A 24221-nucleotide genomic window follows, 5' to 3' on the forward strand; every position below is an offset into this window, starting at 1 on the left:
TTTATTTTCATATTATTTCAGTGAAACCTTAAGAACAATCTCTCTACTAAGAGGGATTTGAGAGGAGGGTGCAGGAAAGTGAGGAGGAGATTTCTTGCTGTCAGATAAGATTTTCCTTAGTCGAAGGGGCCGCATAGATTTCATACAGTTGGGAGGTCCTCAACTTGAGTTCCCGGGCCACTTGGCAGATGGAAAAAGGCCAGCAGCAGTGCACTGCCAGCCAGTCCTCGCACAGCGTGCCCTAGGGGAGACCGGGTCTCTGTTCTGGCTCAATCGTACAGGCTCAGTTCCCTTTCCCAGGAACCTCTGCAGTATTACCTCATGGCCCATCCCACCCACTGCCCCCAAGATCCACCACCACCCTGAAGTCATCGCCCAGGGACACAACTCCACCGCGTTACCCAAGTGCCAAGCAGCTCGACTGCTAATCAATCCTTGCAATTCAGAGACCTGCCCTCAAGACTTCATACCTGAAACCACTGTCTCACTGACAGAAAATTCTCTGTCAACATCTTTTTATTTCCTCTTAGAACTTAATGTTTATAATTATTTTATTTACTTTTTTGGAGTAATAAATGCACATGGTCCAAAATCCCCACAGTAAGAAGGGATAGGAAATAAAAAGTAAATCCCCCCTCTTCTACAGCTCTCACCAGCCACCCAGTTACCTGTCGGGGGCTACCGTTGTTGGTAGTTCTTATATACACTTCCAAATAAATTCTATGTCTAGGCAAATATATAGATACATACAGATATATACACATTACATTTTACCTACATATATATAGTCTTTTTAAGTAAATCATTACATACTTATACGCCTTACTCTTTTGTTCACTTAAAAATATATCTTAGGGATCATTTCACATGAATATATAAAAAGATGCCTTTAACTGATGAGAACCTACTGTACAGCACAGGGAACTCTACTCAGTGCTCTGTGGTGACCTAAATGGGAAGGAAATACAAAAAAGAGGGGATACATGTATATGTGTGGCTGATTGACTTTGCTGTACAGCAGAAACTGACACAGCAGTGTAAAGCAACTATACTCCAATAAAAAAACAAATAAAATAAAAAGATGCCTTTTTATCTGTCCACATCTTAGTAGGTATGACATGTCTGTCCTCAATCTCTCATTGTACCTCAGTCTCAGCTGCACTGGACATTGGCTCTTTGAAGGGTCCCCAGGGAACCCCCAAAGTGAATTCTGTATATGCTGATGGGCTACATTTTAAGTGAGATTATCCCAAGTGTATCCTCCAAATTTGGTGCACTTCTACCTATCATCTTCTCTGGATGTAATAAGAGACAGAGAAACAGAAGTGGCCAACGATCTACATTATAATAGGTCCCCCTTGGAAATACCCTTCACGATGTGGCATTTTCGTTAATATACATCCTAGTAACAAATGAAGTCAGAAATTTCTTCCCTTTCCTTTCTCAAAGTATTCCACTAAGTGTGGTGTTTTTAAACATCCTCACCCACACCTCATTTTTTTAAAAAAATCACAGGTTTGAAAGGCATCCAGGTTCTCATACAGATCCAGCTTCACATATATATCCAAACACACTTACCCGTATTCTATGTCTCTCTCTGGTGCCAATTCTTAGTGCAAAGGTGGACCCAGGTAACAATGGCCAACAAAAACACTCTCCATAATGCCTGGCGATGTCACACTCAAGACACATGGGACAAATGAGACCACAGAAACCTGTCAATAACCACATAAAAGCAAGCTCAGGTTCTCAGTTGTGCTTGGAGCAACTTCACATCTCAAAGAGCATTTGTAGCCCTATGCCATCAATTTAATACTGCATTGTCCCCCTGCAATCAGGGACTGAGAATGAATAACCAATTTGCAAAACTCACTATATGAGAATTGCCGTAACTGAGCCACACCAAAATTGTCTTCTTTTGTTAAACACTGGCAAAGCTGAACCTGCTACAATTCTGATAACATTCACTACAGTAACTGTTTTTTCTGTCAAGAGAAAAGCATTAAATAATTTTTTATAGTTGAAACATAACTGTTGCTTCTCTTATGTTCATCTATCTAATTTCAATATTTAAAATAGACACAGTATAAGATACTTTTGAACAGCAGGCGTCTTCTTCTATAAATGTGATTGAAAGCTCTTATATGGTACACTGATTCTGCCTACTATTCTTATAAGGACTTTATTCTATTTCTCAGGCCAGAAGGTTTCTCTAACGTTTGCAGTTGCATGGAGCCACTGACATCTGCCAGTTCTAATCTGTAAACTAGTACAGGCTTGGTTCCTTGAACATCAGCTGGAAACAGTTGGTCATTTATTCATTCATTCATCTTTAACTACTGATATTGTTTCCTACACATCCTGCATGAACCATTAACACAGAGGTTCTCTTTTAAATACGTTTTGGGTCACGGAACCTTTTGAGAATATGGTGATAGGTATGAACTTGCTCCTGAAGGGGAGAGAAAAGTACATGAACACAGACATGCAAAATTGTGCATTCAGTTTCACGGGGTTCAAGGATCCATTGAAAACTATCACTGGACCACAGGTTAAGAACCCCCAGTAAACGATTAAGATGCTATATCATTGCAAAAGATAACAACCTTGACGAATACAAATAATTTGAACTATGAAAGAGCAAAAAAACTAACCATAACCTTTAAAAATGTATTCAATAAATGTTATTGAGGCATAATTTATAAACAAGAAAATGCACAAATCATAAATGTTCAGTTGGATGAATTCTGACAATCATATTCACCCACGTAACCAAACGTGTAGAACACTGCCATCACGCCAGGGAGTTCCCGTGTGCCCCTTCCCAGACAATCCCAGTCCTCCCACCCCCACTCCAGACATATCACTATTCTGATTTCTATTCCCATAGATGAGTTTTACCTCGATTTGGACTTCGTATAAGTGGAATCATGTTTACTTTTGTATCTGACTTCTTTTGTTCAACATCACGTTTCTTGAGATTCATCTATGTTGTTATGTATATCTGCAGTTTGTTCCTTTTATTGTTGAGTAGCATTACCAATGTATAAATGTTCTACAAATTGTCCACTCTCCCACTGTTTATTCCATTTTTTGCTATTATGAATAAGCACTATGAATATTCATATACAAGTCTTTACGTGGACAAATATTTTCATTTCACTTGGGTGGATTCCTGGAAATGGAATTGCTAGGTCATGGGGTAGATTGATGTTTAATTTTACCAGAAATTTACAAAGAGTTCTCCAAAGTATTTGTACCATTTTAGCCTCCCACCAGCAATGTATGAGAGTTTGTTGTTCCACATCCTCACCAACATTTGCTATTGTCAGCCTTTTTTATTTTATCCATTCTAATGAGTGTGAAATGGTAGTGTTCATAGCCTTCTAGTGCACCAGACACAAAGGCTCACATGCCATGTCACTAGCATACTAGAAGAATTCCTTGTCAAACACCTGTCTCTGTTGCCTCATCCCTCCCTCCCTCTTCAACAGTGAGGAGTGCAGAGTCCCACTCCCAAATTCAGTGACAAAGAAGCAGAAATCTAGGAATGCTGTTTTATCTTAGAACCTCCAAGAGATGTACCTGGACTCTGGACTTCTCCAGTTTCATATAAGAGGTGAGGTAGAACATGTGCATGGAGGGCATGAGGACTGGAGTGGGGAGGGGGACAAGGAGCAGCCTATCTGAGAAACAGAACATCTATTTCGTCAGGAATCTTAAGAAAATCACGAAATCATGTATTATAGGCATCACTTGGCCCAAAGCAAACACTAAATTCATCCTTGATTAAGTCTGAGATGTTTTGTCCCACATTTAAAAAAAAATCATTACTCCTAGCGAGATCAGCAGGTCCCACTCAGCACTGACAACTGGTATAAACAGGTCAGAGGACAGCAAATGGCCCATGAACGTGCAGTGAGTTCAGAGTGGTAATACTGTATGCAACCCTGAATTAGAGGACTTTGAAATCATGGCACATAAAAATCAATCAAAACTTATGCATGAATTACAAAATACTGTAGTGTATATCCCTGCAGATAAAAAATTAATCAAAAGTTGCATAATTATACAGCTAGCAAGCTAAGTGAGTAATAAATTGTCTTTACCCAATTGCCTGAGCTACACCACTTTAACTGGCAGAGAGAAATACCCACCATCCTCAATAAGCAGATTGTAAAGAAGTTGTTTTGTGCACTGAAACTCCTGTACCTTATTTTTATGACTCATATAACACACGCTGTTAATTTTATTTTTAAGCCTTTCCATTTGTATATCCAGGTTATCTAAGTGTTCATTATGAGGGAGTACTAGATACTGAGGAAACACACCCAAAATTCAATTACCTTGGGACAGAAGTCAGACATGATAAAAAAAAAAAAAACTATAAAAGCCGAAGTTTTATTATATAATAGATAATATTTATACAGATTTCACCATGTGCCAAGCCCCGCTAAAAGTACTTTACATTTAGTAACTCATTTAATTCTCACAACAATCCTATAAAATTTACTATTATTAGGCCCATTTTACAGATGAGCAAACGAATGCCCAGAGGACTTAAACCATTTGCCCAAGTTCATACATTTGTTAAGAAGGGGCAGAGGTCACGTTTAAACTCAAATAGTCTGGCTCCAAAGTCTTAACTACTACACATACCACATATGCCCAAATGTTCTCATGTTTTATGTATTTAATTAGTAAACAATTGTGGATTTGTGTGTTCTAAGACAGTGCCCTCACTACCACTGTTTGGTATTTATTCCTGTGGAGAGTCTGAAATCATGCAACTTCTTTAGGAAAGATCCTTGGGTCAGATGTACCGAGATGGAGTGCTGTGGGATAAACACTGTGCTCAACAAGAGATGCACAAGGGTAGGATGATGGAATCCTTTGTCTTCAGGGGGCGCTAGGAGGAAATTTCGCTAAATAAATCACAGACCAAGGATAAGTATCCAGAACATACAAAGAATTCCTGAAAATCAATACATCAAGGATTAAACAGAAGAAGAAAATGAACACAAGACATGAACAGGTAAAGAACAAATACAAATGACCAAGAAAAAACACGAAAAGCTGCTCAATGTCGTTAGTAATCAGGGAATTGCATACTAAGACGATCAGAAACCATTTATTACCTATAAGAATGCCAAATTTTTCTAAGGTGTTTTTATTTTTGAATTTTGTTTTATTTACTTTTTAATACAGCAGTTTCTTATTAGTCATCAATTTTATATACATCAGTGTATACATGTCAATCCCAATCGCCCAATTCATCCCACCACCACCACCACCCCCCTGCCGCTAACCCGCCTCGGTGTCCGTAAGTTTGTTCTCTACATCTGTGTCTCACCTTCTGCCCTGCAAACCCGTTCATCTGTACAATTTTTCTAGTTTCCACATATATGTGTTAATATTAGATATTTGTTTTTCTCTTTCTGACTTACTTCACTCTGTATGACAGTCTCTAGATCCATCCACGTCTCAACAAATGACCCAATTTCGTTCCTTTTTATGGTTGAGTAATATTCTATTGTATATATGTACCACATCTTCTTTATCCATTTGTCTGTCGATGGGCATTTAGGTTGCTTCCGTGACCTGGCTATTGTAAATAGTGCTGCAATGAACATTGGGGTGCATGTTTCTCTTTGAATTACGGTTTTCACTGGGTATATGCCCAGTAGTGGGATTGCTGGATCATATGGTAATTCTATTTTTAGTTTTCTAAGGAACCTCCATACTGTTCTCCATAGTGGTTGTATCAATTTACATTCCCACCAACAGTGCAAGAGGGTTCCCTTTTCTCCACTCCTCTCCAGCATTTGTTGTTTATAGATTTTCTGATGATGCCCATTCTAACCGGTGTGAGGTGATACCTCCTTGTAGTTTTGATTTGCATTTCTCTAATCATTAGTGATGTTGAGCAGCTTTTCATGTGCTTCTTGGCCATCTGTATGTCTTCTTTGGAGAAATGTCTATTTAGGTCTTCTGCCCATTTCTGGATTGGGTTTTTTCTGTTTTTTCCTGCGGTATGCGGGCCTCTCACTGTTGTGGCCTCTCCCGTTGCGGAGCACAGGCTCCGGACGCGCAGACTCAGTGGCCATTGCTCACGGGCCCAGCCGCTCCGTGGCATGTGGGATCTTGCAGGACTGGGGCACGAACCCATGTCCCCTGCATCAGCAGGCAGACTCGCACCACTGTGCCACCTGGGAAGCCTGGGTTGTTTGTTTTTTTAATATTGAGCTGTGTGAGCTGCTTATAAATTTTGGAGATTAATCCTTTGTCCATTGATTCATTTGCAAATATTTTCTCCCATTCTGAGGGTTGTCTTTTCGTCTTGTTTATGGTTTCCTTTGCTGTGCAAAAGCTTTGAAGTTTCATTAGGTCCCATTTGTTTATTTTTGTTTTTATTTCCATTACTCTAGGAGATGGATCAAAAAATATCTTCCTGTGATTTATGTCAAAGAGTGTTCTGCTTATGTTTTCCTCTAAGAGTTTTATAGTGTCCAGCCTTACATTTAGGTCTCTAATCCACTTTGAGTTTATTTTTGTGTATGGTGTTAGGGACTGTTCTAATTTCATTCTTTTACATGTAGCTGTCCAGTTTTCCCAGCACCACTTATTGAAGAGATTGTCTTTTCTCCATTGTATTACCTGGCCTCCTTTGTCATAGGTTAGTTGACCATAGGTGTGTGGGTTTATCTCTGGGCTTTCTATCTTGTTCCATTGATCTTTGTTTCTGTTTTTGTACCAGTACCATATTGTCTTGATTACTGTAGCTTTGTAATATGGTCTGAAGTCAGGGAGTCTGATTCCTCCAACTCCGTTTATTTCCCTCAAGACTGCTTTGGATATTTGGGGTCTTTTGTGTCTCCATACAAATTTTAAGATTTTTTGTTTTAGTTCCGTAAAAAATGTCATTGGTAATTTGATAGGGATTGCATTGAATCTGTAGATTGCTTTGGGTAGTATAGTCCTTTTCACAATGTTGATTCTTCCAATCCAAGAACATGGATTACCTCTCCATTTGTTGGTATCATCTTTAATTTCTTTCACCAGTGTCTTATAATTTTCTGCATACAGGTCTATTGTCTCCCTAGGTAGGTTTATTCCTAGGTATTTTATTCTTTTTATTGCAATGGTAAATGGGAGAGTTTCCTTAATTTCTCTCTCAGATTTTTCATCATTAGTGTATAGGGATGCAAGAGATTTCTGCGCATTAATTTTGTATACTGCAGCTTTACCAGATTCATTGATTAGCTCTAGTAGTTTTCTGGTGGCATCTTTAGGATTCTCTATGTATAGTATCATGTCACCTGCAAACAGTGACAATTTTACTTTTTCTTTTCCAATTTGTATTCCTTTTATTTCTTTTTCTTCTCTGATTGCTGTGGCTAGGAATGCCAAAACTATGTTGAATAACAGTGGTGAGAGTGGACATCCTTGTCTTGTTCCTGATCTTAGAGGAAATGCTTTCAGTTTTTCACCATTGAGAATGATGTTTGATGTGGGTTTGTCATATATAGCTTTTATTATGTTGAGGTAGGTTCCCGCTATGCCCACGTTCTGGAGAGTTTTTATCATAAATGGGTGTTAAACTTTGTCAAAAGCTTTTTCTGCATCTATTGAAATGAGCATATGGTTTTTCTTCTTCAGTTTCTTAATATGGTGTATCACATTGATTGATTTGTGCATATTGAAGAATCCTTGCATCCCTGGGATAAATCCAACTTGATCATGGTGTATGACCCTTTTAATGTGTTGCTGGATTCTGTTTGCTAGTATTTGGTGAGGATTTTTGCATCTATATTCATCAGTGATATTGGTCTGTAATTTTCTTTTTTTGTAGTATCTTTGGTTTTGATATCAGGGTGATGGTGGCCTCACAGAATGAGTTTGGGAGTGTTCCTTCCTCTGCAATTTTTTGGAAGAGTTTGAGAAGGATGGATATCAGCTCTTCTCTAAATGTTTGATAGAATTCACCTGTGAAGCCATCTGGTCCTGGACTTTTGTTTGTTGGAAGATTTTTAATCACAGTTTCAATTTCATTACTTGTGATTGGTCTGTTCATATTTTCTATTTCTTCCTGGTTCAGTCTTTGAGGTTATACTTTCCAAAAAATTTGTGCATTTCTTCCAGGTTGTCCATTTGATTGGCATAGAGTTGCTTGTAGTAATCTCTTAGGATGCTTTGTTTTTCTGCAGTGTCTGTTGTAACTTCTTTTTCATTTCTAATTTTCTTGATTTGAGTCCTCTCCCTCTTTTTCTTGATGAGTCTGGCTAATGGGTTATCAATTTTGTTTATCTTCTCAAAGAACTGGCTTTTAGTTTTATTGATCATTGCTATTGTTTTCTTTATTTCTATTTCATTTATTTCTGCTCTGATCTTTATGATTTCTTTCCTTCTGCTAAATTTGGGTTTTGTTTGTTCTTCTTTAGCTCCTTTAGGTGTAAGGTTAGATTGCTTATTTAAGATTTTTCTTGTTTCTTGAGGTAGGCTTGTATAGCTATAAACTTTCCTCTTAGAACTGCTTTTGCTGCATCCCATAGGTTTTGGATCCTCGTATTTTTATTTTCATTGTCATTTGTCTCTAGGTATTTTATTTCCTCTTTGGTTTCTTCAGTGATCTCTTGGTTATTTAGTAACATATTGTTTAGCCTCCATGTGTTTGTGTTTTTTACATTTTTTTCCCTGCAATTCATTTCTAATCTAATAGTGTTGTGGTCAGAAAAGATGCTTGATATGATTTCAAATTTCTTAAATTTACTGAGGCTTGATTTGTGACCCAAGATGTGATCTATCCTGGAGAAAGTTCTGTGCACACTTGAGAAGAATGTGTAATCTGCTGTTTTTAGATGGAATGTCCTATAAATATCAATTAAATCTATCTGGTCTGTTGTGTCATTTAAAGCTTCTGTTTCCTTATTTATTTTCATTTTGGATGATCTGTCCATTGGTGTAAGTGAGGTGTTAAAGTCTCCCACTATTATTGTGTTACTGTCAATTTCCTCTTTTAGAGCTGTTAGCAGTTGTCTTATGTATTGAGGTGCTCCTATGTTGGGTGCATATATATTTAAAATTGTTATATCTCCTTCTTGGATTGATCCCTTGATCATTATGTAATGTCCTTCCTTGTCTCTTGTAACATTCTTTATTTTAAAGTCTATTTTATCTGATATGAGTATTGTTACTCCAGCTTTCTTTTGATTTCCATTTGCATGGAATATCTTTTTCCATCCCCTAACTTTCAGTCTGTATGTGTCCCTAGGTCTGAAGTGGGTCTCTTGTAGACAGCATATATATGGGTGTTGTTTTTGTATCCATTCAGCAAGCCTGTGTCTTTTGATTGGAGCATTTAATCCATTCATGTTTAAGGTAATTATCAATATGTAAGTTCCTATGACCATTTTCTTAATTGTTTTGGGTTTGCTTTTGTGGGCCATTTTCTTCTCTTGTGTTTCCCACTTAGAGAAGTTCCTTTAGCATTTGTTGTAGAGCTGGTTTGGTGGTGCTGAATTCTCTTACCTTTTGCTTGTCTGTAAAGCTTTTGATTTCTCTGTCGAATCTGATGAGATCCTTGCCAGGTAGAGTAATGTTGGTTGTAGGTTCTTCCCTTTCATCACTTTAAATATATTGTGCCACTCCACTCTGGCTTGTAGTCTTTCTGCTGAGAAATCAGCTGTTAACCTTATGGGAGTTCCCTTGTATGTTGTCTTTTTTCCCTTGTTGCTTTTAATAATTTTTTTTGTCCTTAATTTTTGTCAATTAGATTACTATGTATCTCGGCATGTTTCTCGTTGGGTTTATCCTGCCTGGGACTCTCTGCATTTCCTGGACTTGGGTGGCTATTTCCTCTCCCATGTTAGGGAAGTTTTTGACTATAATCTCTTCAAATATTTTCTCAGGTCCTTTCTCTCTCTCTTCTCCTTCTGGGACCCCTATAATGCGAATGTTGTTGCATTTAATGTTATCCCAGAGGTCTTTAAGGCTGTCTTCATTTCTTTTCATCCTTTTTTCTTTATTCTGTTCCACAGCAGTGAATTCCACCATTCTGTCTTCCAGGTCACTTATCCGTTCTTCTGCCTCAGTTATTATGCTATTGATTCCTTCTAGTGTAGTTTTCATTTCAGTTATTGTATTGTTCATCTCTGTTTGTTTGTTCTTTAATTCTTCTAGGTCTTTGTTAAACATTTCTTGCATCTTCCCGATCTTTGCCTCCATTCTTTTTCCGAGGTCCTGGATCATCTTCACTATCATTATTCTGAATTCTCCTTCTGGGAGGTTGCCTATGTCCACTTCATTTAGTTGTTTTTCTGGGGTTTTATCTTGTTCTTTCATCTGGTACATAGCCCTCTGCCTTTTCATCTTGTCTATCTTTCTGTGAATGTGGTTTTTGTTCCGCAGGCTGTAGGACTGTAGTTCTTCTTGCTTCTGCTGTCTGCCCTCTTGTGGATGAGGCTACCTAAGAGGCTTGTGCAAGTTTCCTGATGGGAGGGACTGGTGGTGGGTAGAGCTGACTGTTGCTCTGGTGGGCAGAGCTCAGTAAAATTTTAATTGGCTTGACTGCTGATGGGTGGGGCTGGGTTCCCTCCCTGTTGGTTGTTTGGCCTGAGGTAACCCAACACTGGAGCCTACCTGGGCTCTTTGGTGGGGCTAATGGCAGACTCTGGGAGGGCTCACACCAAGGAGTACTTCCCAGAACTTCTGCTGCCAGTGTCTTTGTCCCCACAGTGAGCCACAGCCACCCCCGCCTCTGCAGGAGACCCTCCAACACTAGCAGCTAGGTTGGGTTCAGTCTCCCTTGGGATCACTGCTCCTTCCCCTGGGTCCCGATGTGCACACTACTTTGTGTGTGCCCTCCAAGAGTGGAGTCTCTGTTTCCCCCAGTCCTGTCGAAGTCCTGCAGTCAAATCCCACTAGCCTTCAAAGCCTGATTCTCTAGGAATTCCTCCTCCCGTTGTTGGACCCCCAGGTTCAGAATCCTGATGTGGGGCTCAGAACCTTCACTCCAGTGCGTGGATTTCTATGGTATAAGTGTTTTCCAGTCTGTGAGTCACCCAGCCACCAGTTATGGGATTTGATTTTACTGCGATTGCGCCCCTCCTACCATCTCATTGTGGCTTCTCCTTTGTCTTTGGATGTGGGGTACCTTTTTTGGTGAGTTCCAGTGTCTTCCTGTTGATGACTGTCCAGCAGCTAGTTGTGATTCTGGTGTTCTCACAAGAGGGAGTGAGAGCATGTCCTTCTACTCTGCCATCTTGGTTCAGGGCTGGCCACACTTTAAGGTTTTTAGAGCATGTCAAATGCTGTGGGGCACCACAGAGAAATAGGTGCTCCATACACTGATGGAGATGGAAACTGGCACAGTCACTTTGGAAAGCAACTTGGCTGAATCTCGTAAAATTTTAAATACTCTGGGATTCAGTAACTCCACTTGTTAGCATCTACCCTAGAGTAATGCTTACACATGCACACAAAGAGGCTGGTACAAGGATATCCACTGCAGCATTATTTGTGGCTTCAAATTTAAAAAGAGTACATTAATAGACAAACGTGTAAATAAACCATGATGGTGCAGATCATACTAGGGAATAATTAAGAATACAATGAAAGATCAATTAAGTACCAACAGAGATAAATCTCTGAGACATATTTTGAGTTAAAAAAATCAAATTGCATAATGATATTACAGCATAATACCATTTATGCTTTGTTTAAAAAGTTACAAAGCAATAGTATATGTTACTAATAGATGCACATGTAAATACAGAGAAAATGATCTGGAAGAAAACACTCCAAATTGATTTAATAAAAAAGAGTGACATGGTTCCCTTTTCTGTAATGTTTCATTTCTTTAATAAAGTGAACATATTCATATGTTATTTGTGAAGTAAAAAAATATATATATATATGCAAGTATGTGTGTGCACGTGTGTGTGTGTGTGTGTGTGTGTGTGTATGTGTGTGTACTATTTTTAAAAAAGAAGCTCAGGCTCAAGAGAGATCCATGCCATAAATTCAGCCTCTTCCTCTTCCCCCCAAAGGCCTAGTGGTCATGTCAGCTCCCACAGCCTAAACATTCCTGGCCTATTCTCTAACATGAACTCCACCCTCAAGCATGGAATGTGGTTCATCATTCATCCTTCTAACTCACAGGGGGAGTCGAGATAAAAAGAAGAAGGCTACACAAAACCACAGTGTGGAGCCCCAAAGAACATAAGTAGGAAAGGTGTGTGGAAATTGCAGCAAGGCACATTTCAGGTCAATTATCACAAAGAGGCAGAATCTAACAATAAGAGATGCTTAAAAAAGGAATGGTGGGGGGCTTCCCTGGTGGCGCAGTGGTTGAGAGTCTGCCTGCCGATGCAGGGGACACGGGTTCGTGCCCCGGTCCGGGAAGATCCCACATGCCGCAGAGCAGCTAGGCCCGTGAGCCATGGCCGCTGAGCCTGAGCGTCCGGAGCCTGTGCTCTGCAACGGGAGAGGCCACAAGAGTGAGAGCCCCGTGTACCGCAAAAAAAAAAAAAAAAAAAAAAAAAAGGAATGTGGGGCTTCCCCAGTGGCACAGTGGTTATGAATCCGCCTGCCAATGCAGTGGACACGGATTCGAGCCCTGGTCAGGGAAGATCCCACATGCTGTGGAGAAACTAAGCCCGTGCACCACAACTACTGAGCCTGCACTCTAAAGCCCACGAGCCACAACTACTGAAGTCCGTGCGCCTAGAGCCGTGCTCTGCAACAAGAGAAGCCACCGCAATGAGAAGCCCATGCACTGCAAGGAAGAGTAGCCCCCACTCACTGCAACTAGAGAAAGCCCACATGCAGCAATGAAGACCCAACTCAGCCAAGAATAAATAAATAGATAAATAAGGAATGGGGCATGCTCATACATTGTGGGTGGGAGTGTAAATTAGTACAACTTCTAAATGGAGAGCCATTTGGAAACATCTATCAAGATTTAAAAAGGTACGTACTATCTGACCAGTAGGTTTACCCTCAGCAATTGTCCAACAGATAACTCACGCACATACAAAATGGCACCAATACAAGAATACTCACAAAGCATTGGTTTGAATAGCAAAAAGTCTGGAAACCACATAAAGATCCACAAATAAGAATTTTTGGATAAATAAATTATGGTACATTCATACAATGGAATCTATGCAGCAATTTAAAATATTAGCTTCAGAAGTGCTGATATGGTCTGCACAATATGGTCACCTATATTGTTAAATTAAAACAAAATAAAGATGCAGAACTGTGTGTGTTTACAATTCTATTATTTGTGTCAATTATATATACCACATATACAGAAAAAATCTGGAAGGATAGATACCAAAATATTAACAATGTATATCTACGACACTGGGATTACAGGATACTGCTTTCTTCTTTTATAGCCTTTTGCATTTTTCTTTTTTACCATGATTATATGGTACTTTTATAATAAAAAGATTAATCTATTTTCATTAAAATTTTTTATATATTTATAAGCATATAGACTATATTGGGGCTCAGGTAAGAGTGGTGGCCTCTGAGGAGAACTGGGCAGGGCAGGAGGGCAAGGATGGAGTTGCTGCTTTTCATATACCTAAGGGGTAGGTACTTTTGAATTTTGCATCACGTACCTGGTAACCTATTAAAAATCTTTTTTTTTTTTTTTTAAAGCACTGAGATGGCTCCAAGGGAGAGGAGCCCTCCTCTCCAGAAATGTTCAGAAAGCCAAGCCTGTCAGGTCCTTACCAGGCTTGCTACAGAGGGGACTTAGACAAGCTGGTGAGGGGCCAGACCAGCTGACCCCAATATCCCTTCTGAATCTAAGTCTTTGTGATTGTTTCAATGAAGTGCAGGAAAGAAGGAAGCAAGTGAGAATACAGGTTAAAATTCATTCATAGATGTGTCATTCAGGAAATATTCATTAGCGCCTTCTATTGGTCAGGTGCTCCGCTGGCCAAGACCAATGAGCAGGACCAGTGGTCCCTGCTTTCAGACTGCAGTGTACAGTGTACAGTTTACCCAAGATACAGTTCAAGGACACAAATCCCAGTCTGAGGCCTTTTCATGCCTCCTTCCTCTTCCAGAAAACCAAAGAAATTCTTAGACTGCTTCACCCCACCCACGTTGGGCCTCTGATGGCTTCTTGTCCACACAAAGCCCTTTACTGCCTGGTGCTTGTGGTGCCTCCACAGGAAAAGTGATTTTAGTGGCTGGTTCTTTCGCATCTCTCAGGTATCAGCTTAAGTCAGTTCCTCAGAGAGGCCATCCTTTGCCCCCTGTAATTTCCTTTCAAAACACCTTGTTTACTTCCTCCACGGCACTCAGCACCACTGCAATTATTTTGTCTATTTGCTTATTGCTTATGTACTCAAAGAGACCGTCTCTATCTTCGTCACTATTATATCTGTAGCGCCTATCACATGACCATACATAGGTAGGAACTCAGTAAAGGCTGGCTGAATTACAAACCAGTGTTGATTATACCTTCCACATAAACCTCCTCTGGGGCAATATCACAAACATCCCCAGCTGGAACAGCCAGCCTTTCACCCACAAGGCCATTTCACAGCCACTTATTTCACCTCCACTTCAGCTTCACATCTGAGCTTTCAGAAACCACATCCTCAAAGGACACAAAAGCATCCATTTTCTCATCCCAGGGCAGTGTGAATTCAGAAGAAAGCACAGAGGTGGAAAGAGGGAGGCAGTTTAAAAACCAGAAGAGCAATTAAATGAAGAAGCAAAATGTCAAAAATAAATGGAAATTATCACTCTTCATAATGTACCCTTTGCTTAATGGATGACAAATTGTAGCAGTAATTCTCAACATTTAATGGTAAACTATCCCAAGATGGGAATCTGACGTGAAACAGTCATGGAAAGAAGATGTCCCTTTTGTTTCCAATTTTGTCACAAGTATTGTCACAGTGATGTGATTAAAATAAAACTTTGTGGATGACGTTGTCCTTTTAAACAAGGAAGGAAAAAAACCTAAGACTCATAGCACTCATACTCCAGCTGCATCCTGGGAATCATGGTGCAGATCACCAGTGTATAAATTGATACTGCCTATAAATTTTTTCTTGTGAGACCATTAGCTTAGAGATACTATGAGCAGTTACAAAATGGAGGCCCATCCAGGGAACAACAATTAGGACACAGTACATTTGAGATCAGCCGGTACTGTATATTCATGGCCTCTCCTCCACAGATCACGTCCAGCTGTAAAGAATATTGTATTCTCCACATGTCATTCCTTCTTGCCCCTAGAATGGGCTCTCCAATGGACAAGCAGGGACCCAGAAGACCCGTGTGGTTGGTTTCCTGAACACTGATGGGGGTGGAGTGCAGAACTAAGCAGTGAAACAATGTTTAAGGCTGAGGGGGTGGCATGTGGTCCTTTCTTTGGTCAACTTTTTAGGTACTCTTGGGATTGGGCAGCAACCAATCTAAGTCTCCTGATTCTATTCTTTGCTCTCAACACTCTGGAAAATAAAAATTTATAACAACAATGACATTAATACCTATGATTTACTAAGTGCATTATTGTATATTTGTTGGAATTTTCATAGTAACACACCCCAATAGTAAATTTAGGAATTTATCCCTTCCCTATTGTGGGAAATAAGAGAACTGTCATTCAAAATGCCCTGGCCTAGTCAAGCAGCAGTCATGACCTAGGCTAGGCAGATTGGGCTCCATTGCTGAAACAGCAATTCTCAGACAGAAAAGCAAAAGGATTAAAATGTTTGGAGTTGACCAGACTTTCAGCTATCTCCTGATAATGCATCTTGTCCCTCCTAAGCTTAGCTTTTAGTTGATTTCCTGATTTTGTGAGCTACCCCATAACCTTCTAATGAAATCCTATATTTGCTTGTGTATTAATTTCCTAGGGCTGACATAACAAAATACCACAAACTGGACATCTTAAAACAATAGAAAGTATTCTCTCATTGGAGAATTCTGGAGGCTAGAAGTCTGAAATTGGCGTGTTGGCAGGCTTCGTCCTTCTGGAAGCTCTGGGGGAAAGTCTGTTCCATGCCTCTCTCCAAATTTTTGGTGGTTGCTGGCAATCCTTGGCATTCCATGGCTTATAGATGCATTATTCTAATTTGTGCCTGTCTTCACATGGCCATCTTTTCTGTGTGTGCGTCCAAATTTCCCTCTTCTTACAAGAACACCAGCCACTGGCTTAGGGCCCACCCTAATCCATTATAACCTCTTTGTAACTTGACAACAATGCAAAGAACCTATTTCCAAATAAGGTCACATTCAGAGGCTCCAGGTGGACATGAATTTTGAGGGGACACTATTTAACCCAATATATAGCATGCAACCAAAAAAAACTCTGATCCAGTTATGTTCCAAGCCAGTGTTTTAGAGTGGGTTCTATGCATTATCTGCTTTAATCTTGACAATCTTTAAGGTGGGCACCTTTATTTACCCCCATTTCAGAGCTGGAAAAATGAAGGCCCTGAGAATTTGTTCAAGGTCAAATGGCCAGTAAGAAGCAGAGTTAAGATTCAAGGCAAGGTCTATATCCAATACAAATGTGCTCTCCTAACCACTACGTTATGTTCCAGGCTTTGCTCTACTTGGAAATGCACTGATACCCTCACCCCTCCAACCACGACCTATAAGCTATGAAAGGAAAATGGTCCACTCCCCAAACTGGGGCTAGGTCTCCACATCTCCACGTGGCTATTCTGCCTTCTCTGTACCACAGTACTGGGTGACAACCAAAGTCAGAGAATGTGGACAAGAACCAGGAAGAATCCTGAGTGATTCAGAGAACAGCTGCCATAATTGTCTGGTCAGAAGTACACATGGGTAGCTGTGGCAGGAAGAAATCTGCTGAGCTCTGGGTCAGATGGTCAAAGGGACAGTGATGGAGGGTAGTGTTTGGTGCTGGGCGGTCTCTTCTCTGTGAGGCCCAGGCAAACAGTGAAGGCTCAGGCTTGGATGATCAGAGCACCAAAAATTTTGTTAAGAGTTTCTGCCTCAGCCAAGACTCAGCTGAATAAGGACGTGGATCAGGTAGCAGCTCAGAGCTCTCTGGCTGATCCATCTTGTGAGGCTTTAGGATAAATCCAGGTCTTGCCAGACCCTCTAAAGGGTGGGGGAGCCATATTCTTCAAAAATAGTGGATCCAGAGTCTGTTGAACTTAAGAGACTGGCCCTCATCCATCAAAAAGGACAGTCCCCCACCCACCCCACCCCCACCCCCCGGCAAAAAAAAAAAAAAAAGATTCTGTGACCGAGTTACTCCCTAGGGCAAGAACATCAGGTCCTGGAAAAGGATACTGACATGTGGTACCAGAGATGGGTCAGAATGTCCTAAGGTAAAAATAGAATCAATGTGCTTTGAACTTCAAACCCAGTGGAAAATCATGCAGCTAGAGGGCAGTGTTGTTGGTACTTCTTTACATCTAAACCAGTGTCTGAAAAGATTTCAATCAACAAAGCAAGCTATTCAACCTAAATGTCCATCAACAGAAGAATGGATAAAGAAGATGTGGTACATATATACATTGGAATATTACTCAGCCATAATAAAAAGGAACGAAAATTGTGCAATTTGCAGAGACGTGCATAGACCTAGAGACTCATACAGAGTGAAGTCAGAAAAACAAATATATAACATCATTTATATGTGGAATCTAGAAAAACGATACAGATGAATTTAGTTGCAAAGCAGAAATAGAGACACAGACATAGAGAATGGACTTATGGATAAAAGGCGGGGAGGGGGGAAGGGATGAATTGGGAGACTGGGATTGACATATATACACTATTGATACTATGTATAAAATAGATAACTAATGAGAACCTACTGTATAGCATGGGGAACTCTACTCAATGCCCTGCAGTGACCTAAACGGAAAGGAAATCCAGAAAAGAGGGGATACATGTACACGTATAGCTGATTCACTTTGCTGTACAGCAGAAACTAACACAACATTGTAAAACAACTGTACTCCAATAAAACTTAATTTAAAAAAAACAAAGGGAGCATCTTTTTATGATTGGTCTTATTCAATGATTGGTCTTCCTCACTATTCTGTGAGGAAAGTGCTACACTTCCCTCACAGAAACTAGAGATAAGCAAAAAGAAAAATTATTCATTAGCGTACCATCTGGAGACACTTGGTGTAAACATTTGTATTTATATCCTTCCAGATATTTTTCTAAATATTCCCCCAAATTAATGTCTAATGTACATGGTTTTACAATCTGATTCTTTAACTTAAAATTGTATCCCAACATTTTTCCATCTCAGGAAGTATTATTCTACAACACGACTTTTCATGGCTGTATAATTCATTGTATTGAAGCCCCCACTGAACATTTAAGTTGTTCCAGATTGTTGCTACAATAACCAACGCTGCAACATTTAATGATGTTGCTAAATCTTTGCACATGATTTATTCCCTTCGACTAAATGCCTAAAACTGTAATTACTGGGTCGAAGACTACATAACACTTGAGGTCCTTTTTATAGGTGTTACTAACCATTCACTAGGAAGCTTGTACCAATTTATACTCCATCAGCTGCAGATAAGGGAGCCCATTTTGTGTGTCTTTACATGCAATGGATTTTGTCATTTAAAAAAACCTTTGAAGTCATCACTTATTTTATAAAAACAGCCACATCCCTAAAAAGCAAGATCATTCCTGCCAAGGAGTGTATTTGAGTCACTAGAATATTAGTCTAGTTAGTCTGAAACCATTTAATTTCTGTCCTTGTGCCTGACGCAGCTTTTCTACCCACTGGTGTCTTAGGAAAGAAAATAGTAAAGGAGAACTTAAAGGAAGAGAAAAAACATACAAATTCTCCTATCTCTGCAGACACTGAAGAGGCCGGTGCTCCAGTCCCCACCAGTCTGGACAATCGTTGTGACTGTGGTCCTGCCACTGGCTCCCCGGACAGGCTGCTTCACCACAGCCTGGGCTGGTGCATGGCTCCTGGAGAGTCAAGGATGGTGATTAACTTGGAAACAAAGAAGATGGTTCAGAAGGATAATCATCAAGCCAAGACACAGTGATAAAGAGATAGGGACCCAGTGATGCCCAGTGGCTCTTATTTCATAGCCCAAGCTGACTTCACCATCTCCCTCCCTCCTCCTCCATCGTACCTCCTCTGATTTTTTGCCCCATTTCTATTAGTGGCATTATTATTCCAAGTTCTGTCCCTCAGACTCAATGTCCAGTCTACTTCCTCAGTGTTTCTCAGTGTTTAATAATAAATTCACAAATTTGGAACCAAGAGTGCTCAGTTCAAGCCCCAGCATGCCACTTCCTGGAAGCCTGACCTTGGTTAAGCGGCTTAACCTTGGTTAAGCAGAAGGGAAGAGGATGCTGGGAGCACAGCATTTTGTTTGTTCAAATTTAAGATGAAAAAACTACCTCACAGGGTTATTATGTGGACTGAAGGACAGGTAACTTGTTTACTGTGCACACAGCCTGTGTAACAATGTGACCCTGAGTGAGGCTGTATGCAAGGATTTTGAAACTTTGTTGAAAAGACAAATAAGGAATTGGACTGAATGGTACATCTAAATCTGGACGAGGCTACTGAAGTGGGACAGGTAGTATCATTTAAATGAATAACCCAGACTTCAGAATATATCTTGATATCAAACCACTATATGGTTGTCCTCGTGCAGCCACATAGTACAACTCTGGTTCGATTTTCCCTGAAGGGCATAGATATTCCACTCAGTCATTCTGAAATAGAAATACAGGCCCAGGGGGTGGGCTTCAAAAGTGAGGTGAGAAAAAAACTTCCTTCTCTTTCTGGGGCTGAAAGTTAGATTTGCCTGAATGCCTACCATGGGGATACCTGGAGTGAGTCCTATAGTGAAGGGTAAGCTGTTATCTAGCCTCATGGAAGGGGCATGTCAAGAGTGGGATAGAGGGGCCCGAGAATGAGAATGAGTCTCAGCCTGTACATAGTAGCAGTTATTCTGTTTGGGGCTACCCTTTTAGCAAGCTTCATTAAGAGTTTTGTACCTGGTCTTTGATGTGTTATGAGGAAATAAAGAGCTTGCCTCATACTTGAGAGAAAATAAAAAGACAGCAGTATTTCTTCCTGTAACAGCTGTTGTTACAGTAATAGTCACCAAAGTTCTGCACCTGGGACACAAAACCTAGAGGCCAGAGTAGAATACTCCTGAGCATCCTTAAGGCAACACCCTGTGGGCATCTTGGAAACAGCTGTGGAGCCCTTTGAGAACCTCTGATTTGGGACATTAAATCCAATGGAATTTCAAGTTATCATAATATGGGGAGCTCTGTTCTTGTTATTAGGATCACATCTCTTTTTCATTCCACCAATACTACCCACACCCTCCCAAACCTGACAGCACATTGGCTTGTTAAAAAAACAAATTCCCAAGCCTCACCCCAGACCACTGTACAGGACTCCAGGGATGAGGTATAGAAATCAGTGTCCATAATAAAGTTCCAAGGCAATGCCCACGTAGTCATCCTGATAACAGCCTGAAACCTGATACGGGTGGACTTGGAGACCACTGATGATCACTGCAATGGCTTCTGCATCTCCTACCAGGTAGGTGGTGATGTCAATGTAACAGAGATGGCAAGGAAAATAGAATAGGAGGTAAGGCAGAAGGGAAGAGGATGCTGGGAGCACAGCCAAGCTACAGTGCCAGTGAGACATGAGGGGCATCCCAGCCAACAGCTGGGAATGCTGCACAAGAGCTTGGAAGAGCGAGTAGAGTTGGGAGTGACCTATCCAGAAGTGTGAAAGTAGAGCTATGAAACATCCCCACCCTTTTATCCATTTGGCATTATAGACAATACGTAGGGTCTAACAAGCTTTTCAAGAACCTATCAAAGCGTTTGAGACCTGGAATAAAGTATTGGCTACAAAATATAAAAACTGCAAAGTGGGGCTTCCCTGGTGGCGCAGTGGTTGAGAGTCCGCCTGCCGATGCAGGGGACATGGGTTCGTGTCCTGGTCTGGGAAAATCCCACATGCCGCGGAGCGGCTGGGCCCGTGAGCCATGGCCACTGAGACTGTGCGTCTGGAGCCTGTGCTCCGCAACAGGAGAGGCCACAACAGTGAGAGGCCCGCATACCGCCAAAAAAAAAAAAAACTGCAAAGTTGAAATTAGTTAATGCTCAATTAAACACAAAAACCTAGCATGATACCTGTCACATGAATGTCCAATTTGGAATTCACACATATTTTATTACATTTGAAAACAAATTACAATTCTCTCATTTTGAAAAAACAAAAAAAAAACCAAGAATGAATGACTGCTGAGAAGCAGCAGGTAATCATAAATTAAATTACTCAAAGCCAAATAATTTCAAAAGCAAAATTATTAAAATCCTTTCACTTAGTATACAGAAAAGAAAAAGGATATAACATAGGTATGGGTACATGTTAATATATTTGCTATGATGTGGGCTAAAGCTTACTGCTATGGATTGAATTGTGTCTCCCCAAATTCATATGTTGAAGATCTAGCTCCCAATGTGACTGTATTTGGAGGTAGGGCTTCAAGGAGATAATTAAGGTTAAATAAAGAATAGGAAAAAAAAAATAGAATAGGGGTAGGATCCTGGTCCAATAGGACTGTTGGCCTTATAAGAAGGGAAAGGCCATGTAAACACTCAGAGAGAAGGCTGCAAACCAAGAAGAGTCCTCACCAGAACTGGACCATGATGGCACCCTGATTTTGGACTTCCAGCCTCCAGAACTGTGAGAAAATAAGTATGTCTTCTGTAAGCTACACTGTCTGTGGTATTTTTTTATGAAATTCTGGGCAGACTAAGACACCTATGAAGACTTCAGATTGGTCCTGAAGAAACTACCTCTGTACATATCTTCTCTCCTCTACTTCCATGTGAACTCCTTGAGGTCAGGGGGCACCTGCTGCTTCTCCCTGTATCCCCAGAATCCAGTGCACTCCTTGAAAACTAGTGGGTGCACAACAACTGTTGAATTGGATTAAACTCAATTCACACATCTCTTCCATTATATCTGAGTCCTCCTCAAATCTAGCTACAGATTATGTGACCTTAACCATGTTTCATTCTCTAGTAAAGGCACAACTCTCAGGTGTGAATTGATTACATAAAAACATCAAGAGTTTTTATTGAGAGTAGCCTAAAATCTTCTTGCATGCCTCCACATAACCCAGGGCATTTACCTCTCAACGTGATCCCTGCAAGCTGGGACTTTTATTATTACACTAAGAGTTTCCAGCAATTTTAGTAAAGGAGTTTCTTAGCGCTGAGCCCCTAGATTAGATTTTCCCCTGAAACGCACTTATAGCTTGGAGCCCTAGAAGAGAATTTTCTGCTTCTATCTCAGTATTATATGTGTAACACCTATTATGGCAAGGAAGCCTGTCCTCTAGCTATTGCAAATCAAATAACTAAGAGGGTAGCTTTTCCTTGGTGGGGGAAAAAAAGGGGGTTTTGTGTGTGTGTTTGCCTAATTTTGAACTCAAGAACTGTATTATTTTCTTTCCTTAATACTCTGAATCTTTGGTGATTTTTATATTAAAATGTTTGAATTGACATTCATTAGCTAAAACATTTCAGTTCAAGATTATAGCTCATGTGTCAAAATTAAAATAACAAGCACAGCTACCCTTCACCGAGTACCTGCTATGTGCCAGGCACTTAGTAGTTCCTTTAAGAACTGAATAATTATTCAGGGGCTGCTACAGGTGTCAGACTAAAGTAGCTATTGCAGCTTCCTACATAGCTTTTAGCTCTGTATATTACTCTAGATAGATAGAATCTTACACTACCAGTAATAAGAATGAGTGGAAGCAGTGGGTGAAGCTGATGGTCACACAGTTTCTAAATCAGAGTAGCTATCCATTTGCCATCAAATTCAGCAACTTCTTCATTTAGTGTAAAGAGGACAGAGCTTCGATTCAGGCACACTAAAGTACAAATGTGGCTCAGCTGCATTCTAGTTGTTTGACCCTGTAAAATACAACTTGTCCCAGTCCTCAGCTCTGGTCTCCTCTTCCATAAAATTGGATTTAAACTATCGTGCCCCCATAGTCGCCCTGAGGATTAAACAAGATTATGTACTTGGCATATAGTAGGCATGCAGTTGATGGCAGCTACCGTTATTATTTAAATTAAGGATCTTGCACATACCCTAGGGCATCCTGACCACTTTTCTCAGAAACAAAGAACAGAGGGAGGAGATTGGGGGCAGTTTCTCAGTTGTCATATGTGCTACCCAAATACCTTAAAATTCAATCAGGGTGACTGATCATCCCAGTTTTCCCTGGCCTAAGGGATTTTCCAGGATGGAAAACTTTCAGTGTTAAAATTAGAACAGTCCCAGACAAACCAAGAGGGTTGGTCACCATAAAGGAGAGAAGCAGAGAGAGGCTTCTACTGGTGGGAGGCAGAGGACTCACTGCAGTCATTCTAGTTATCAGCTCCTACCAAACAACGGATGGGACACACAGCCTTCCCCTTTTTCAGCCTTACCCTAACCTTCACCTCTTCTAGCAGCTAAACACATTCCCCACTGCATGTTCCCACACACCTGGTGCTTCAGCCTGGGGGGGTTTCATGTCACCCTCTACTTTAATGAAACTTGCAGTACTAAGAGTTTGTTCTGCCTTCCACTGAGGCCTCCTTGATGAACCATTTCAAACTCTTAACTGAAGTCAAAACTCTTGAGTTTTGGTTTCAAAAGGGTGGAAATTAATGGCAGCCACCAGAAATAAAGTTTCACTTGGTCAGGGTGCAACATTTTCAGTTAAGAATAGAGACACCTTTCCATCCAAGCCAGCTCTTCTCTTTTCACCAGCCAAGCAAGGCCAGAAGGAAATAATCAGTTGCCTCCTTTTCAAGCACACATGGGAAATGATAGCAGCTTTCTTCCTGAGCCCAGTTTTCTTTTTCCTGGCTCCTTATAGGAGGATATTGATTTGATATTCCAACCAAAGAGCAAAAGCTGGGGGTAAAATCACCCTACTCCCTACCTCAAGCTGGAAATAAAATGCTGTTCATCTTCAGATGATATGAGTGAAAGCAATAGAGGTGAGTGTGTGTTGAGGAAGGAAATATCCTCAGGAAACTCAGAGAAGTAATTTCCAAACCAGTTCATAGTTAATAGGTATTTTCTTGTCACTTGGGATATCCTTTTCCCTTCAACAATAAGCTGACTGATTCTAAACTTAGGTTCAATCCAAAATGAAACATCTAAA

The 24221-nt window shown here is 40.5% G+C and overlaps 1 protein-coding gene across 1 annotated transcript; it reads right to left on the reverse strand.

Moving 5' to 3' along the window:
* Positions 1-100: 100 nt before the first annotated feature.
* PLAC8L1 (PLAC8 like 1) lies at positions 101-24121 on the reverse strand. Its single transcript, XM_065875439.1, has 4 exons — positions 23997-24121; positions 18830-18966; positions 1579-1715; positions 101-241 (listed from the first exon to the last, which is right to left on the reverse strand). Exons 1-4 carry the CDS (start codon positions 24119-24121, stop codon positions 101-103), a joined length of 540 nt encoding a protein of 179 aa, XP_065731511.1.
* Between the last annotated feature and the right edge of the window lie 100 nt (positions 24122-24221).

This window comes from Phocoena phocoena, chromosome 3, assembly GCF_963924675.1.
Source record: "Phocoena phocoena chromosome 3, mPhoPho1.1, whole genome shotgun sequence".
Taxonomy (NCBI): Eukaryota; Metazoa; Chordata; class Mammalia; order Artiodactyla; family Phocoenidae; genus Phocoena; species Phocoena phocoena.

Excerpts from the sequence above, each read along its gene's own strand:
- PLAC8L1 (XM_065875439.1), bottom strand. The coding sequence starts at position 24,121 with ATGAACTGGTTTGGAAATTACTTCTCTGAGTTTCCTGAGGATATTTCC. Across the intron at positions 1,716-18,829 it reads CTGCAGAGATAGGAGAATTT|GTTTCTGTGGTCTCATTTGT; the intron begins GTATGTTTTTTC and ends GGTTATTGACAG. Across the intron at positions 242-1,578 it reads GAGAGAGACATAGAATACGG|GGCACGCTGTGCGAGGACTG; the intron begins GTAAGTGTGTTT and ends GGTCTCCCCTAG.